Source organism: Sciurus carolinensis, chromosome 1 (assembly GCF_902686445.1).
Source record: "Sciurus carolinensis chromosome 1, mSciCar1.2, whole genome shotgun sequence".
NCBI lineage: Eukaryota > Metazoa > Chordata > Mammalia > Rodentia > Sciuridae > Sciurus > Sciurus carolinensis.
In genome coordinates this window covers 50574206-50592219 of record NC_062213.1, presented here as the reverse complement: position 1 = coordinate 50592219, position 18014 = coordinate 50574206, and the positions used below count along the sequence as shown (strand labels likewise).

The following is an 18014-nucleotide window of genomic DNA, read 5'->3' as shown; positions in this document are numbered from 1 at the left end:
AATCAGCTAATCTTAAAACAGGAATTATCCTGGATTATCCAGGTTGGCCCAATGTAATTATAAGGTTCTTAAAAGTAGAAAGAGGAAGAAGACAGAAAGGAAATATATAATGAAAACAAGATCCAAATGATGAGATTATTCGCTTTGAACATGGAGGAAAGAGGCCTTTAGCCAAGGAATGTACAATGCTTCCAGAAGCTAAATGAAATAAGAAGATTCTCCCATTGGGCCTCCAGAGAGAAACACATTCCTGTCAACACTTAGATTTTTAGTTCAGTGAGAGTCATTTTGTACTTCTGAACTACAGATCAGTAAGATTAAAAAATGATGTTAAGTCACTGAAGTTTACTATGGCAATGACAAAACACTAACACAATATTAAATAAGTAGGTAGATCAATAGATCTGGCATATCTGGAAGTGTATATGGCATATGTAACAGCAAGTTACTTGTATTCACTTAATATTCTGATTCCCTGAAAGATGATTATTGTACTTAACAGAAATTTTACATCTCATCATCCAAGTAATTAATATAGAAAACTAGTGTATAATCTTCTGTGTGTATCCTGAATAACCTCTCAAATCACTTGGCTCCAATTTCTTTATTATACAGTATAGCATCATAAGTTATAGTATCCAGGCTTTAAAAATGTAAATTTTTCTGATTCTAAAAAGAAATTTCTAAAACAATACAGTATACAATTTATAAGAAAGAACAACTTATATACTACTACAGTCTCACATAGGCACTTGGGTGGAAGCAATGTAGAGCACTCTACATATCTGCAAGTCAGCTGTTCTGAACTTTCCTGAAAATATTTAGAAATAAGCAATGTTACTGACATAGAGATGGTATTCTATAAAATGAACTAACTTTTGAAGTAAATTACTTTCAATGTAATGAGTAAATATCCTAAGATTTTCATAATTCACCTACAACTGTACAGTGAAATCTTATATTTAGCCTAAAATGTTATCAGGCACAGTGGCACATGCCTGTAATCCCAGTGGCTTGGGAGGTTGAGGCAGGAGGATCAAAGCCAGCCTTAGCAAAATCAAGGCACTAAGCAACTCAGTGAGACTCTGTCTCTAAATAAAATACAAAATAGGGCTGGGAAAATAGCTCAGTGGTCAAGTGCTCCTGAATTCTATCTCTGGTACCCTCCCTCCAAAACAGAAAGAAACGTCAGTGGTATGACACCCTGCATATGTTAGTAAACTCTGGTTTCTAGTTTTGTTTTGTAGTAGGAATATGGACAGAATGCCTTTGCTTTATTTTTATGTGATGTTGAGGACAGAACCCAGTGCTCACACTTGGTAGACAAGTGTTCTGCCACTGAGCTACAGCCTCAGTCCAGTTTTCTAGTTTTTCTTGTTAAAAGTAGTCTAGCCATGCCAAAGGTATCTGGACAAAAATGATAGGCATTGCTCTGTCAAGCAAAACTGTCCTACTTATAACGTTTTCTCTACAAAGAACTTAAAAAGCAGAGAATCTAGATTCCAGGATCTAAGTTACAACATTATCCAAATATAAGGGAAATCTTTCACACTAATACTGTGCATGTCACTGGAAATAACACTACCAAAAATGTTCTGAGGTACTACAAGTGGATACATAAGAAGGAGCACTTAGTTCCATAAGTTCATCAGAAAAGAGGAATTTAGAATATATGCGGGCTGGGGAGATAGCTCAGTTGGTAAAGTGCTCACCTTGCAAGCACAAGGCCCTGGGTTTGATCCCCAGCGCCGCAAAAAAAAAAAAAAAAAAAAACAACTCTAGAGTATATGAGATGACTAAAGCATACATGAAGAATCTTTAAGTTATTTCTTGTAATTAACTTATCTTTTAGCATTATATGAGTAAACTTTCACATACACAAAACAGTACTGTGAATGTATTAGAATATCTTTTTATAGGGAGTTTTAAAAAGAAATAATTTAAGTTTCTACAGTTCCTTCCATTACTGCTAGTAAGTAGGTATTTAGCACCACCCTGTGGTAAATATGCATATTACTACTTTAAAAAATCAGTCCTGAATTTGGGATATAGCTCTCTGTAGGATAGCATGCCTAGTCATGAAGAGGCTGGAAAATGTGAAGCAAAGGTGGAGGAGGGGGGAGGTAGGGCTATAATCCCATTCAACTGAAATGTCAAGAACATATAACATATATGTCCTTAAACTTTAATTAAATTACAGGAAAACTCCACTACAGAATATAATTTAGTCTTGGTAAATGGAGGAAGAAAAACCTTCTAAACAGGCTCCAGTAAGCATGAAACACATATAATGAGGACTAATCAGAAGTTTGATGGGCAAAACTATCTGAAGACCAATTCCTAAAAAATACAGCAAATGGAAACATAAGACAAAATAAAACCTGTAAACACCAATAAACATATACTTTTATAGAAAAGTGGATCATTTTCTATGTTGAAAATTTATTACAATTATTTTATAAATTAATTGGCCTTAATCTCACAAATTATATGAACATGCCAATGAGTTAATTACAAAGTGGGGGTTACTATTTAAAGCTATAGCCATTATGGAAAACAGTATGGAGGTTTCTCAAAAACTAAAAATAGAACCACCATATGATCCAGCAATTCCACTTCTGATTAGTTGGGACAAATGTTTCAGATTTTGGAGCATTTCAGGTTTTGGATTTTGAGGTTACAGATGCTTAAAGTCTATGAAAACCTCCAAAATCTCAAACATTTCTGGGTCTCAAGCATTCTGGATAAGGGATACCCAACCTGTATCTCCAGAAGAATTGATACCAGTATTTTGAAGAGATATGTGCACTCCTATGTTCACTGCAGCATTATTCACAATAGACAAAATATGGAAGCAACCTGAATGTCCATCAAGTGATGAATTTTTAAAAGTGGGGCAGACAGGCCCTACAGAATACTATTTAGCCTTAAAAAGAAAAGGAAACTGTCACTTGTGACAAGCTAGAGATGAAATAAGCCAAGCACAAAAAGACATTGAATGATCTTACTAACATGCAGACTCTAAAAGAGTCAAACTCGGAATTAGACAGTAGAATAGTGGTTATCAGGGGTGACCACTGAGATGGGATGAGGTGGTAGAGGGAATGGAGAGAAGTTAGTCTAAGGGTATATAATTTCAGTTAGGAGGAATAAGTTTTTGCAATCTACTGCACAGTATGATGACTACAGTTATTAATAATGTACCACAATTCCTAGGAAATTTCTTATCACAAAAAATAAGGTGATGAAATGTTATATACCTTGATTTAATCATTATGAATTAGCATAAACATGTAAAGCATAAAATTTCATATTTTGACCTATAAATTTACCACAACCAAGGTTGTGATTTATATCACTCCCCCAATTTCTTGGTGTTCCCTTTGTAAACTTCCTCTTAACTCAAAGCCCCTTCACCACATTTTTGCAAAAATTGTAATTAGCAAAATTCATATAATAATGATAAATTAGTACTTCAAGAACTGTATATTTTTCATTTAATTTTAAAATAAGGATTAGAATTTCTATATTTTTATTAAAGTTGAAATAAACAACTGATACACACACACACAAATCGCAGTGTACCACATATACAATTATTACTTGTTAATTAAAAATTTTTAAAGTTAAAATAAGGCAATGTGACAGTCAAAAATAAAATGAAAGAAAATAAAGTTAAAGAAAACCAGAGCAGGCCAAATACGTTTACTCTATTCTTTGTATTAACTTTTCAGTGTTCCAAATATGCTTTCAAAATACAGAAGAGATTCTAAAATATAAGCCAGTTTTCACTCAAATCTATAATAAAAAAAGTAAACTTAGTTTTCAGAGTACCCCTGAGAATGTGAAAACATTTTCTTGCTAAGGTCAAATCATGGTTTAATGTTAGGAATGGTATCAACACTAAGTTATTTTTCTATTTACATCCTTATATTTTTACACTGAAAGGAAGTTACAACTTTCTTTACATCATATAAATGAACACAGGTATATACAAGTCAGAACAAAAATAATTAGCATGATAGATGGTTTCATAACACAATAAACACGTCATACATTTTTTTGGACCAAATGGCAACCAAAAAGCAAGTACTAGTACAACAGATTCCTAAAAACACTTTCTTTGATGCAGTTACTTAAGAATTGTTTAAAAAAAAAAAAAAAGTATCATCCATTATCTGAATGCTAAACAAAAGTTAGGGGGCTAAATAAACAAACAAGGTAGTCACCCTACCCCCTTTCCTTTTCCAATGTTTACGAATCCAAGTTTATTCAAATGTTGAAATATACAGTTCTACTAGCTCTTACTCAAATACTCCAGCAACTTAATTAAGCAACTTAAAAGCTTGAGCTTCTTCTGAATTTCTCATAGTTTTTCTGCACTTTTTCAAATGTGAAGCTTTACAAGGTCTACAATTTCATTTTCTTTCAGGATATAAGGAACACTAATACTTCATTTATTTTATAAAGAACCTTACTTTTGGTGGAACAGGATCTACTCTCATAGATTATTCAAAATATTTTCCAAAACGAATCAGGTATAGATGGGCCAATGGCCCAGTCTCATATTCACAGGTAATCACTTTTTTGTGGATTTTTCCCATTGTTCAGGATCATTATCATTGCCTATATCTGAGTTCAGACCCTTCAGGACACTAGCCAGGTGCAATGACACCTGCCTGTAATTAGAGGGATTCAGGAGGCTGAAGCAGGAGGATAGCAAGTTCAAAACTAGCCTCAGCAACTTAGCAAGGCCCTAAGCAACTTAGTGAGACCCTGTCTCAAAAAAAAAAAAAAAAAAAAAAAAGAAAAAAGAAAAAAGAAAAAAGAAAAAAAAGGCCTGGGGGTTTGGGTTCAATACCTAGTACAAAAAAAAAAAAAAAAAAAAAGAGACATTAAAAATGTAAATTTCACTCTGCACAAGAACACCTGCGTACTCATGCTCCCTAGGGAGCTACCCATACAGCTTTCAGAGTGGATATCAAACCTTGGTACAATGAAAAAATGGAAATGAGCAGTGCCCAGATTACAGCCACTTTTGAGAATAGTATTTGGGAAATGCACTCAACTTCCGAGATACCTAAGATATCTACCAAATTGAAAACTATCAGTGTGCAATGGGGATTATATTTGGTAACGCTGGAAATTATGAATTTAAAGATGGACACATTTCACTGGACTATATTAAGGCATGTTTCTCCTTTTTCCTGGACATTCATGTGCTGTGATAATCAGTAGGCTGGAGTTTGCAATGAGAAAGTAATCTTTTGCTGTAAACTATATTTGGCACTGTGATGAAAAACACCATCCTGCTGGGTGTGGTGGTGTATGCCTATAATCCCAGTAACTCAGGAGGCTGAGGCAAGAGAATCACAAGTTCAACACCAACCTTCATCAGCATGAACCTAAGCAACTTAGTGAGTCCCTGTCTCAAAATAAAAAATAAAAAGTGCTGGAGATGTAGCTAAGTGGTAAACCACCTTTGGGTTTAACCTCTAGTACCAAAAACAAACAAACAAAACCAAAAACAAAACAAACAAAAAAATAGAAACACCATGCTGAAGATCCACTATCTCACCCTTCAGTTTGCCTTTATTAACACCCATGCAGGCAAGTTCATTACTCAAGACTTTTAATAAGATGCCAATAACAGAGGCAAGGCAATCATTCCAGTTCACATAATGGAGATCTTACTATCTTACTGTGATGAATGAATTCCTCTGAAGTGAAATTTTTAATAAGTTTGCTCTCAACAGTCACCATCTCAGAAATAGGGGTGAAGGGCCAGCTGCCCTTGAGTGGGAAGCATGCTGCCCCATGGGGACACAGAGCCATCCACTGGTAAGATAAATTTGCTCCTACAGCATCTATTCTCTGGCTGGTCTGCAGGACTCCCACAGTCCTGCTCAAGGTTGCTCACTCAAAAAGTAGAGGAAGAAAATGGAAAGAAATAACATAAAAGCTTGCTGAGATGTGAAAAGAATCACTGATTGTTTGATGTCCCCTCAATTTTGCTACTGCAGCTGCACCCAGCTAGTGCAGGACTCAAGAAGGCAAATCACCTTAAAATGTTTTCATATGAACATCTATGCAGTGATTTTTTTATGTCATAGCGACACTTCTGAAAAAAGTGTTCTATGATTACTAGGGCTAAAAACAACTTTGGCTTTGCCAAAATGGTGTATTTTATTGCTTAGGGAAGCACTAAATCAGTTCTGCAATGATATTAAAACAATCAAACTAAGATTCACAGAAAAATAAAACTATGGTTTCTAATCTCTGATACTTTAAAAAAATTTAATGGTGAAACTCTTAAAATATTAATATAAAATTAAAGTTACTGTGAAAAGTCTAGGGAGCTTTAAACAGATGCTTATTGTATTCGTCAAATAATGTCATTGACCCAGTGACAAACACAAATCCTGTTTTTCCTTTTTTAATAAAATGATATATGAAAAAAATAATAATAAAAAGAAAGCACAGCAGTTCTCAATTATCTGTTTTAAGAAAAAATAGTAGCCAGGTACAGCAGCACATGCTTGTAATCTCAGAGACTCAGGCAGGAGGGTGGCAAGTTCAAGGTCACCCTCATCAACTCTGCAAGACCCTCATGAATTTAGGACACCCTATCTTAATAGGGTCTAGAGATGTAAAATCACTAGTGAAATGCTCCTGGGTTCAATCTCCAGTAGCAAAACCAAAAATAGTCACAGATAAATGACTAGGCAATTAGTCATTTTTGATAGTGCTCTCAAATTATTATTCCATTAAAACTTTAAAAGATATCCATCAGCCAGACATGGTGGGCATGTGCCTATAATCCCAGCAACTCAGGGAGGCTGAGGCAGGAGGATCCCAAGTTCAAGGTCAGTCTGACCTATCTAGCAAGATCCTACCTCAAAATAAAAAATAAAAAGGCTAGGAATCTAGCATAGGGGTTGAATGCCCCTGGGTTCAATCCTCTGTACAACACCCCCACCAAAAAAATCTATCCAAACTCAAAAGTTCTGCCCCCCAGTCATCTTTTCTTTTATGACTAAAAAAATGAGGACTATAAGCCAAAAAGTATTAGTCCAAAAAATTAAAATTGTATTTCTCTAATATACCAAAATTTTGGCTCTTTTCACAAAGAAAACTAGCTTAAATTTGTTTTTAAAATTAGTAAGTTTATCTTATACCAAATAAGACCTATGATGGAATTTTTTTCACTTTTCAATCAATTACAAAAATATCAAGTATTAACAATATTACTGAAAAAATTTTACTTTGTTAAAAAAATTAATACATGTACAGAGTAGGAGCAAAAAATAACCTGGACTATAACAATGTTTCATTATCTATTAAAAAAAAAACTTTTAAGTTAATAACAAAATATGAAACAAAAATAACTCTTAAGTCTTCCAGATATTTAGTGTATGCTTACCTTTGGCTGTGGCATGAACAACAGCAGCCTGAGAAATGACTTGATAAGTTTCAAAACCCAAATAAGACAAGGCTGAGAATAAAAGTCCTCTTTTCAAAGTTCCTGGGTTACCTATCACCTATAGAAAACAATATAATCAGTTATCCAACTTAGAAAATTTGGAAAAACTGCTACCCCAAGCAAAATTTTACATCAATTTTCTTCCACATCCAAAGTAATTAATCATAAAAATACTGGATACTCAAAAATGAATTCTTCAGATTCTTCAGGAAAGCTATTTTAAACCTTACAGGCATAGTGTATCTTATTAAGAAAAAGACTATCTAGAAGTGGTAGCTTATCTAAAAATCTGTCAATGGACTAAGAATGTAGCTCAGTGGTAGAGCACTTGCCTATCATACTTAAGGCTCTGGGTTAGCTCCCTGGCACAGCAAAAATAAACAAATAATTAAAAATCACAGTTGTGCTGGTAAATGCTAGATTTAAAGGCCTAATTTTTTTGTGTGAAGGCCTGGATATTACAAATTGTATAAAACAAAATATGAGACATCAACACATGACAAATATTGACTTTATTAGTAGACAAGATGAAAAGTATCAAATACAGTAATTGCTAAACATAAAAAATGTATACAGTCACACAAGCACAAGGGCCTGGGTTCAATCCCCAGCACCATAAAAAATAGAAAAAAAAAATGTATACAGTTTTGAGTGAAACCATGAAACCCAGGTCTTAAATAAATGGTGAATAAAACAAAATCAAATTCAAACAGATTTAGAAATTAATTTTCATAATTATGGCCAGATTATTTTCCCTCAGTACTGGAGACTGAACTCAGGGGCACCTTACCACTGAGCTACATCCCAAGTACTTTCCATTTTTTAAGGCAGGGTCTCACTAAGTTCCCTGTGTTGGTCTCACACTTGCAATTCTTCTACCTCAGCCTACATGGTGGTGTTCCCCACCATGCCCACCTATTATGACCATATTCTTGAGACAAATGACAAAGAGAAATGAATATCATTCCAGCAATTCCTTCTTTTTCCACAATTTTTCTCTTTAAATTCATTCCCATCAGCATAAAAAGTTAACTTCTTCCTTGTGTAAAACACAAAACAAAACAAAAATCCTTCCCCTTGACTTTCTATCTTCCTTCAGTCTTCCCAACCTTCCTTTCTTCCCATTCTCTAACTCACACAAATAAGATGGGCACAGTGATGCAAGCCTGTAATTCCAGCAACTTGGGAGGCTGAGGCAGGAGGATTTTGAGTTCAAACCCAGTTTCAGCAACTTAGTGAAACCCTGTCTCCAAAAAATACAAAGGGCTAGGGATGTAGTTCAGCAGTAAAAGGCCCCTGAGTTCAATTCCTGTGTTCAATCTCCAGGTTAAAAAAACAGAATCCACACAAATGAACTCCCCACAACTGACATTATTCTAGTTAATGATACCAAAGATGCTGCTACATGCTTAGTATCCCTTATCCAAAATGTCTGGGATTAAAAGGGTTTCAGATGTTGGATTTTTTTCAGATTTTGGAATATCTGCATCAATCTTATAAGATTATCTTGTGGATGATTTATGTTTCATATTCACCTTATCACACAGTCTGAAGGCAATTTTATACAATATTTTTAGTGTAGCTATGTTTTGACTGTGACCTATCACATGAAGTCAAATACAAAATTTTCCACTTACAGCATTCAAAAAGTTTCAGATTTTGAAGTATTTAGGATTTCAATTTTCAGATTAAGGATATTCATCCTATATTTTCTGTAGTCAGTTCTTAATTCTCACCTTACTTGACCTACTAACAGCATTTGACAGCTGATCACTTTCTCTAAAAAAAAAAAAAAAAAATCACGAATGTTTAATTTTTAAAAATAGCTTTATTGAGACATAATTTACATACAATAACTACATAAAGTGTACAATTTAAGACATTTATATAAACCTGGAAAACCATTATTATCACCACAATCAATAAACAATGCTACAAGTTTTCTCCTCATAACGTCCTTCCCCCAGCACTTTACTGCTACCCTTGAAACACTGATTCTGAAATACTACTGTCTTGCATCTCCTTGTCTTAATGACTTCTTTTTTTTAGTTCATCTCCAATATCGCCTTGCCCAAGTGTCCGCAGCTAAGTACTCTTAGTCCTCTTCTTTTCTCTATTTGTGATCTCACTTTGTCTCATTATCATCAATAAGCCCAAAACACTATCTCTAGCTGGATGTCACCCCATACTTTCAGAATCATTTATCTACTGCCTATTCAAAATTTGTCTCTGCAAAACTCTATTATGCATCTCAAAACAGCTGTTCTTTCTACCAAATTCACTCCTCTAGTATTTTTCTCTATCATGGTAAATGGCAACTCTATTCTAGTTGTTCAGTTTAAAAAAACAAAATCACCCAAAAACCTTGAAGTCATACTGGACTCTCACAATCCACATCTGATCCACATTTGCACTTCTGATAAGCTCCTAGTGTAGGAATGGGGAATCCACCATATTCCAATTTACCAAATGCTGTTTCTTTTGTCCAGCATGAATATTCAAGGTATTGCATACAAATGGATTTAAAAGCAAATCAACTGCAAAGCAGTAAAACTAAATTTGTCATTGTCACATCTTCAGCATTTAATTTTCTGAATTCATTCTTAATATCAAGAAGAGGGGTTGGAGTGTGGCTCAGTGGCAGAGCACTTGCCTAGCATGTGCATTCTGACTACAAAAAAAAAAAAAAAAGATGGAGTAGGGGCAGAAAGTATGTACAGGTGTAGTGGTGCCTGGAAAAAAGCGGAAAAGTCTTAAGAGTTTGTCAGTAAGTCTCTTAGTTTCCTATTCCTTTTGGGGATATAGAATAGCATATAGTAGAAAGCATGCACAGGTTTCTATAGCCTGAGGAAATATGATATTTTAACTTTCTGGGCTGAAATAATTCACAATAATATCCTGGCTTTCTTAGAGGGAAGAAAGTGCACCTCTATTAGGTGGCCATTTATATTTCTTAATAAAGTGCCAGTTTATCAGCTGAGCTCTTGTCAGTTTGATTATATGAAGCAGCTCTTTGCTCAGACATCTCTGGGAAAGTAAATAAAAATCATGTTTCTGGACTTGGAAAAAAAAACAAACCACACCTCAGGGACACCTCCAAAATACTGACAACTTATGAGAATGTCTGAGGCAGCTGGAACATAATATTTCACTTTGTACTTTCAAAATTATTCAAAAATTTTCAAAATACTCAAAAAGTATTTGTTGAACAAAAGCAAGCTCTTTCAGTCTTTCCCGTCCCCCCCAACACGGATTGTATCAGCTTTGTTACCAGACAGAATTAAAAAATACAAGCTCAGGTCAGGCCTAGTGGTACAAGGCTGTGATCCCAACAACTGGGGAAGCTGAGGCAGGAGGCTCAAAGAGTTTGAAGTCAGCCTCAGCAATTTAGTAAGACCTAGACTCAAAATAAACATTTCTCTAAAAGGGGAAGGGGATGTAGCTCAGTAGTAGAGCACCCCTGGATTCAATCCCCAGTACCACAAAAAACAACAACAACAAAAAAAACTAAACCCCTCAGTAGATGAAAACGAACATACCACCACTGTCTCCTGCTTTTCCTCTTAAATTCTTGCCAATGTCCTTTCCTCTTTAATATTAGAATTTCTCTGATTGGTACTAGGCCTTCTTTTGGTCTATTAAATACTCTCAATCTCTACTATGGCATAACTTACATTCATGGTAAATGCTCTAGAATCTGTAGTTCTAGCCCAAACCTCAGAGGATAATCAGCAGACCTAACAAACTACCATCTATCCATGTCAATCAATCTGGTTATATTATCACATTCATCTTGACTAGTCTAAAACACAATTCATTCCCCCCTTACCCCTCAAGTCTTTCTGTGATCCTACCCCGATAAGTAACACCAGCAGAAACCATAGAATCTTTCTTGACTTTTTCCTCTTAACCCCACACTATAGCCATCTTATCTGTCCCATATTTCTACATCCTTGATAGTCTTTGAATGAATCCACTTATCTCAATTTCCACTAAAGTTCAAACTACCACATTTTACCTGTTCTACAGCAATGATTTTTTATCTGGTCTCCAGCATTCACTTTACCCTAAGACAGACTAATTTTTTTAATCAAGTCTGATCAAATGACTTTCCTATTTAAAATGTTTAACAGGCTGGGTACAAGCCTGTAATCCTGCTACTTGGGGGGCTAGATAGGAGGATGGCAAGTTTGAGACCAGAGTCAGCAACTTTGCAAGGCCCTCAGAAACTTAAATCAAAATAAAAAATAAAACAGGGGGTGGGCAGGGAATGCAGCTCAGTGGTAAAGCACCCCTGTTAAATTCCCAATCAAAAAAAAAAAAAAAGTGAAACTTAACAGTTTAGACTCAAATACTTACCATGGTTTATAAGGTTTTTACAATCTGGTTGTGGTAGGCAGCCTCTAAAATGTTCCTAATAATCCTGCCTTCTGATAGTCACACTCTAGTATGTATGCTGAGTTTATTGCCTCCTTTCCAAGAAACAGAATACAAAAGAGCTAATATCATTTCCCAGATTAAGTTATTATATATATAAAAAAAATTCATTGACACATGCTCTTTCGTTTGTTCTCTTTGATTACTTGCCTGCCCTGAGGGGAAGCCAGTGACCTTGTATTGCTGAAAGCAGCAGCCAGAAGAGAAAGTGTGCCTACTGCCAGGCAATTACCTTGAACTTGAAAGCTGAACTTCCCCTCTACCCTCAAAAGTTGAGCCTTCAAAAAAGAAAGACCTCAGAAGCTAACAGTGTGACTCAACCTCAGGAGAGACCTTCTGCTCAAGGTACCCAGCTAAGCTACACCTGAATACTCAACCAACAGTTTTAAGCAATCTGCTAAAAATGTATTATGGAGTTTAAATAATGAAACACTTAGTCCAAGTGAAAGAGCTCATACGCACCGTACCAATGCTATCCCCACTGCCCAATTCCCTTTCAAGATTAAACTGAGAACCGAGCCAGCGCGGTGGCGCATGCCTGTAATCCAAGCGGCCTCCTGGGCCGAGAAACGCGGATCGCGAGTTCAAAACCAGCCTCAGCAATTTAGCGAGTCCCCGTCTCTAAATAAAACATAAAAAAGAGCTGGGGATGTTGTTCAGTGATTAAGTGCACCTGGGTTCAATACCCGGTACCAAAAAAATAAACCTAGTCCCACAACCAGTCTAATAGAAATGACAGAAATGCTACTACGACAAACATCCTGACATTCTTTCTTACTATTATGCAGATAAAACAAGCAACTCAGAAATAATTACTTAAAATAAAACCAAAAACCTAAACTGTACAAAACCTCTGCTTCTGATTGTAAGAAACTTTCAGTCACACCACAATCATTTAAAAGTCTATCTAGTAGACTCGGCTAACAGCCCCAAGAGCGGAAACCTTAACTGGTTCTGCTAAAGGTGAAATTTATTTCAGAGCGTTTAAAGTTCCTTTTCGCCGGCAGCAGGCAGCTTCTCGGGGAGACATACCCACTACTTCTCTGACCTAAGCCCAGTTTTGAAAGGAAAGGAGGCTCGTGGCAGGGCATGGGCCAGTCCGTTGCGGGCATGGGGAGCGCTCCAGGCACACCTGCGCCGGAGCTCCTTCCTTGGTTCTCAGTCCCACAGGTGGCGCGGCGCCTCCCAGCCCGGAGCAGGAGGGAGTCCGAACCCACTCGGTCCCGAGGGAGAGGGAGCCAGGGCGGCGAGGTTACCTCAGGGCCGCGGAATCGCCGGGGGCAGCACTGCTCAAGGCAGCCCCATGTCCCCGTTGAGAATCTAGTCCCCGGAGCAGCTCCACGTCCCAAAGGGAAAAAGCGCCACATTCGCGAAGCCAGCGCCATGACCTACGCGTCCCCGACCTAACCCTTAATGTCAGGTCACTACCGACTCTGGTAGGGCGGAGCAAAAGCCACCTCAGTCTTCCCAGAGAGAACTGCGACGTCACGTTTCCTGGCCAGAGCCTCTCAGTTCCTACGGCTTCCGGGTCACGATTTCCGGGGGCGGGAGAGACCCCGAGTGGGTGGGACTTTGTGGGCCTTCTGTGCCTGCGCCCAATGGGCTTGTGCAGTGACAGACCACGAGAGCGGGAGCCGAAGTTGCGAGCGCGCCTACCTCTTGCTGCTGCGAACTTTCAGCTCCAGCTCTCCAGTGCTCGCTCTTGGTTTGAGCAAAAGGATGGATCACGAGAACATTCAGAATGGAAGGCTTTGAAATAGACCCGAGAATATGTGTGTGGAAGAAAAAAAAATGATTTGTTATTTATAATTCTCTCCCTCCTTCAAAAGTAGGTGACACCTGGCATTACGAGGTTCTTTCTGGAAATAAGTGCTTGGAATTAATCCTCCCACATAAGGAACTGAAAGGAAAAGAATGAGACCGGAGGGAAGGATTCAGGAGGGAAAGAGAGAAGCCGAAGAAGAGAAATGAAAAAGGTAAAGCACCAGCTGGTCTTAGACTATGGAGAAGAGGACTCTAAACAAGATGCTGGTGCTAGACTGCGGGGGAGTTCAGTGGGAGAGCACTTACCTAGAATGGGAAGAGAATCCAGATTCTGTTCCCAGCATCCTCAAAAAAATAAAAAATCAGCACTGCTGTATGTTATGGGATATGTACCATAAAACCTGTTCTCTCAAAATCTTCACCAAGGTTCATGTTTCTCACCAGAGTAGAATTCTTATAGCGGGAATAAGAAGATTTTGAGCCGAACTTCAAGGCCTCTGGGTGAAAAACACAGGCTGCAAATGGAGTACCTGCTGTATGGAATACATGAAAAATTGTTTATGGTCTATAAGAGAAGGTAGTCATAGTTTTAAAAAATTAGGTTGTATTTATTTGGTACTTTTCATACTACACAGTGAATTAACACATTTCATTTGATCTTCCCAACTAATTGTGAAATAATGGGCATCCCAGGTTTCCAAATGAGAACTATAGCTCAAAAAATTTATTAACTAAATCAAGGATACTTAATTTTTTTTTTTAAATCAGATTGAAATTCATATCTTGCGGCTCCAGGTATAGGGTACTTTTCCTTTTTTTTTTTTTTTTTTCTTTTTTTTTTATGCGGAAGATCCAGGCCAAGTCTTGCAAATACTAGGCTTTGCACTCTGCCATTGAGTTATGAGCCACATCTCCAACTTCTACCATGCTTCCAGTGTTTGGGATTGCTGCCTCCACTACTTCATGAGTATCGAGGATTTCATCAGTGATATCCCTATTTTCTTTGCTTCTGAAGTATATTTTTTAAATTATATATATCTTCCCAACTTCTGAAACTAGTCTCTTTAAGCAGAGGGAAACTACTTTTGTTGTATTTTAGATTTTCTACTGATGGCAGTCTCAATAGTGTTAAATGATGTGTTTAAACCCCTGGATTCCATGATAATCCTGAAATTCATTTTCTGGTATCTCTGCTACAATGATTTGTGAGTGTGTGGTGCTGAGGATGGAATCCAGGGCCTCACACATGGTAGGGAATTTTTAATTATAAGTTTCATTTAGAAAATAACTAAATCGTTAGGAAAGTTGCAGGAACTGACATATACTCTTCACTTATATTCGGCCATTGTTGATTTTCTCACATTTGCTCTTTCTTGACAGATTGTTCTTGTAATATGCATAGTATGTTCCTATTATATTCTGTTGTTAAATCTTTTGAGTATAGACTACCCATATCATGACTCTTGACTCCTAGAAACAAAGTCATTCTGAGTATAATTATCAAATTCAAGAAATTGAAATTGACAGAATACTGTAATTCTACATACAAGTTTTACTGATTTCCCAATGTCATCCTTCATACTGGCTTTTTTCCTTAATTTGAGATCAAATCTGGATTATATATTGAATTTAATTGTCATATTTCTTTAGTTTCATTAAATGTGTAGTATTTCCTCAGCTTTTGTCTTTCACAACTTCAGTATTTCAAGATGTATAGTCCCACTGGTTCATAGCAGAATTGCTCAACCTTGGCAGTATTGACATTTTGGGGATAATTTTTTTTTTTTTTTTGTGGGAGACTTTTTGTTGTTGTTGTAGGGTGTCTAATAATAACCCATCCTCTACCACTTGCATTTCCACCTAATTTGACAACCAAAAATATATCCCAACACAGTAAAATGTTCCTGGGAGTAGAGTTAGCAGATTTAACAAAGACGTGCAAGACACCATGTACATTTTTAATTTCAGACAAACTTTTCATTTTTTGCAGCATTAGAGATCAAACCCAGGACGTTACATATGCTAGGCAAGTGCTTTACCACTGAGCTACATCCCCAGCCCTCACAAATAATTATTAGTATAATATAGGACATACTTATACTGAAAAATTATTGTCTATCTGAAATGCAGATTTAGCTGGGCATCCTATATTTTGTCTGGCAACCCTACTCCATTTGCTATGGTTGAGAATCATTGGTCTTTAGCATGTCCTTAAATCTGGGCTTAGTTGATTACTTCCTAATGATTCTCATGATTCAATTCAGGTCATACATGTTTTGCAGGAACATTAAGTGGTATATTCTCTCCATGGCATCACATAATGAAGTTTCTGATGTGATTTTTGCCCTATTATTGGTAAAAAAGATTGTCTGCCCTATTTTGTGCTAGGAATTAAAACCAGGGTCTCATGTGTACACTAAGCATACACTCTACCATTGATCTCCAAACCCAGCCTGAAATGGGATCTTTTTGAAAGGTAGACCAGAAGAACTGGAAGCATAGCTCAGTGGTATAGTTCTTGCCTAGCAATACCCTGGCTTCAATTCCCAACACTGAAAAAACAAACAAAAAATAGTTTAAATAAAGCACTTTATTTTCCTGCTTTGAATCTTTTACTGCTACATTTTCCTTGCTCATGAAATTTATGCTACCTGCTATCTTGCCCCCGTCTGTTCAGCCTTCTCTGCCTGCCCTTTTCTTTCGACCAGGCCTCAGGCCTCCTACATGATATTCTTTCTGTCAGAAATCTTTCCCATTCCACTACCTGATAACTTCACTCTCCCCCAGCTATTCTATATTTGACTAATCTCTATTTGTCCTTTAGGTCTCAGCTTAAATGTCACTTCCTCAGAGAAACTTCTCTTGATTCCTCTTAATATACTCTCATTTCCTTTATGGCTTTAAATACATTTTATAATTTCACTTTTATCTTTGCAATTATTTGTTAACATAGAGTATACTTTGGAGGTAATGTGTGCCTTCACTACACTGTAAACTTAATGACCATGTTTGATTTTTTTTTTTTTTTTTTTTTTTTTTTTTGCGGTGCTGGGGATCAAACCCAGGGCCTTTTGCTTGCAAGGCAAGCACTCTACAGACTGAGCTATCTCCCCAGCCCTGATTTTTTGTTTATAACAATTCCTGTCTCAATTTCTCCATTCATTCAACAAATATTTATTGCATACCTGTAATATCCCTTTTAGTATTTTAGATGCAATGAACAGAATAATTCCTGATGGAATATACATTCTACTTGGGGACATAATCAGTAAACAAAATAAATAATAAAAGATGTAATATGTTAGATGGCAATAAATGCTAATGAGGAAAATAAAGTAGAAGGGATATAGAGTATATTCCTGTGTAGGTAATGGAATTTTATTTTACATTTCTTTTTCTCAATGTCAGGGATTGAACTCAGGGCCTCATGTGTGCTAGGCTAATGTTCTACCATTGAGCTACATCTTCAAGCCCAGGCATTGCAATTTTAAATAAGGCGATGGCCAGAGAAGATCTCACTAAGGAGAACTTTGAATAAAGACCCAAAGAAGAATTGACCCATGAAGATATTTAGGGACAGAGCTTTGCATGTAGAGGAAAAGGAAGGTGCAAAGGTCTGCCCTTTCATTTTCCATGAAAGTAAATCCTGCACAGAGGGATTGAAGTGAGCAAGGAGAGGATGGTAAAAGTAAGGTCAGAGATGAGATGGGGCCAAGTAATGTAGGACCTCAGAGTTAATTGCAAGAACTTTGATGTTTTTTGCTTTGTGTTATTATGACACAATCATTTTAATGGGATCCTTATGACACTTTGTTTTGACGATAGACTAAAGGGAAGAAAATAGGAAAGTCCTTGCTAAGGTGTTACAATAGTCTAGAAAGAATTAGTGGTGACTTGAATTAAACTGGAAGATATGAGTAGTGAGAATCTGGATATATTTTGAAGCTAAAGCTAACGGGGTTAGCAGACAGAACATACCATATGGGGATGTGATGCAAGAGTATTGAGTCAAAGTTGACTCCAAGTGTTTCACCCAGCCAAACAACAGGAACAGTGCTTTGGCATTACTTGAGATAGAGAAGTGTGGGAGGAACCGCTTTGGGGAGGAAAACCAGGAGGTTATGTTTAGTTATTTTTGTGTAATTTTTTAATTGTTTGTTTTACCGTACAGGAAATTGAACTCAGGGCCTCACACATGCTAGGCAAAGCATTCTACCACTGAACCACATACCCAGCCCATGAGGTTGTATTTGTCTATATTAGATTTGAAATGCATGTTAGATAAATGGTCAAAGATGGCCCCCAAATGGCCCCCCAAAATCCTTACATC

The 18014-nt window shown here is 36.8% G+C and overlaps 1 protein-coding gene across 4 annotated transcripts in view; it reads right to left on the bottom strand.

Annotated features, from left to right (window-relative positions):
• Rmdn1 (regulator of microtubule dynamics 1) overlaps positions 1–13421 on the bottom strand; it is a 33744-nt gene extending 20323 nt beyond the window's left edge. For 2 of the 4 annotated variants that reach the window (XR_007107783.1, XM_047545765.1), the window contains exons 1-2: positions 13177–13420; positions 7424–7541 (exon numbers count right to left, since the gene is read on the bottom strand). Coding sequence is in view for 3 of the 4 variants with exons in the window: in XM_047545765.1 (XP_047401721.1) it covers positions 7424–7541; positions 13177–13305 (247 nt within the window). In the remaining variant the exon portion in view is untranslated. Of the gene's footprint in view, positions 1–7423; positions 7542–13176 lie in introns of all 4 variants that reach the window. The other 2 variants (XM_047545756.1, XM_047545750.1) reach the window with 2 other exon arrangements.
• Between the last annotated feature and the right edge of the window lie 4593 nt (positions 13422–18014).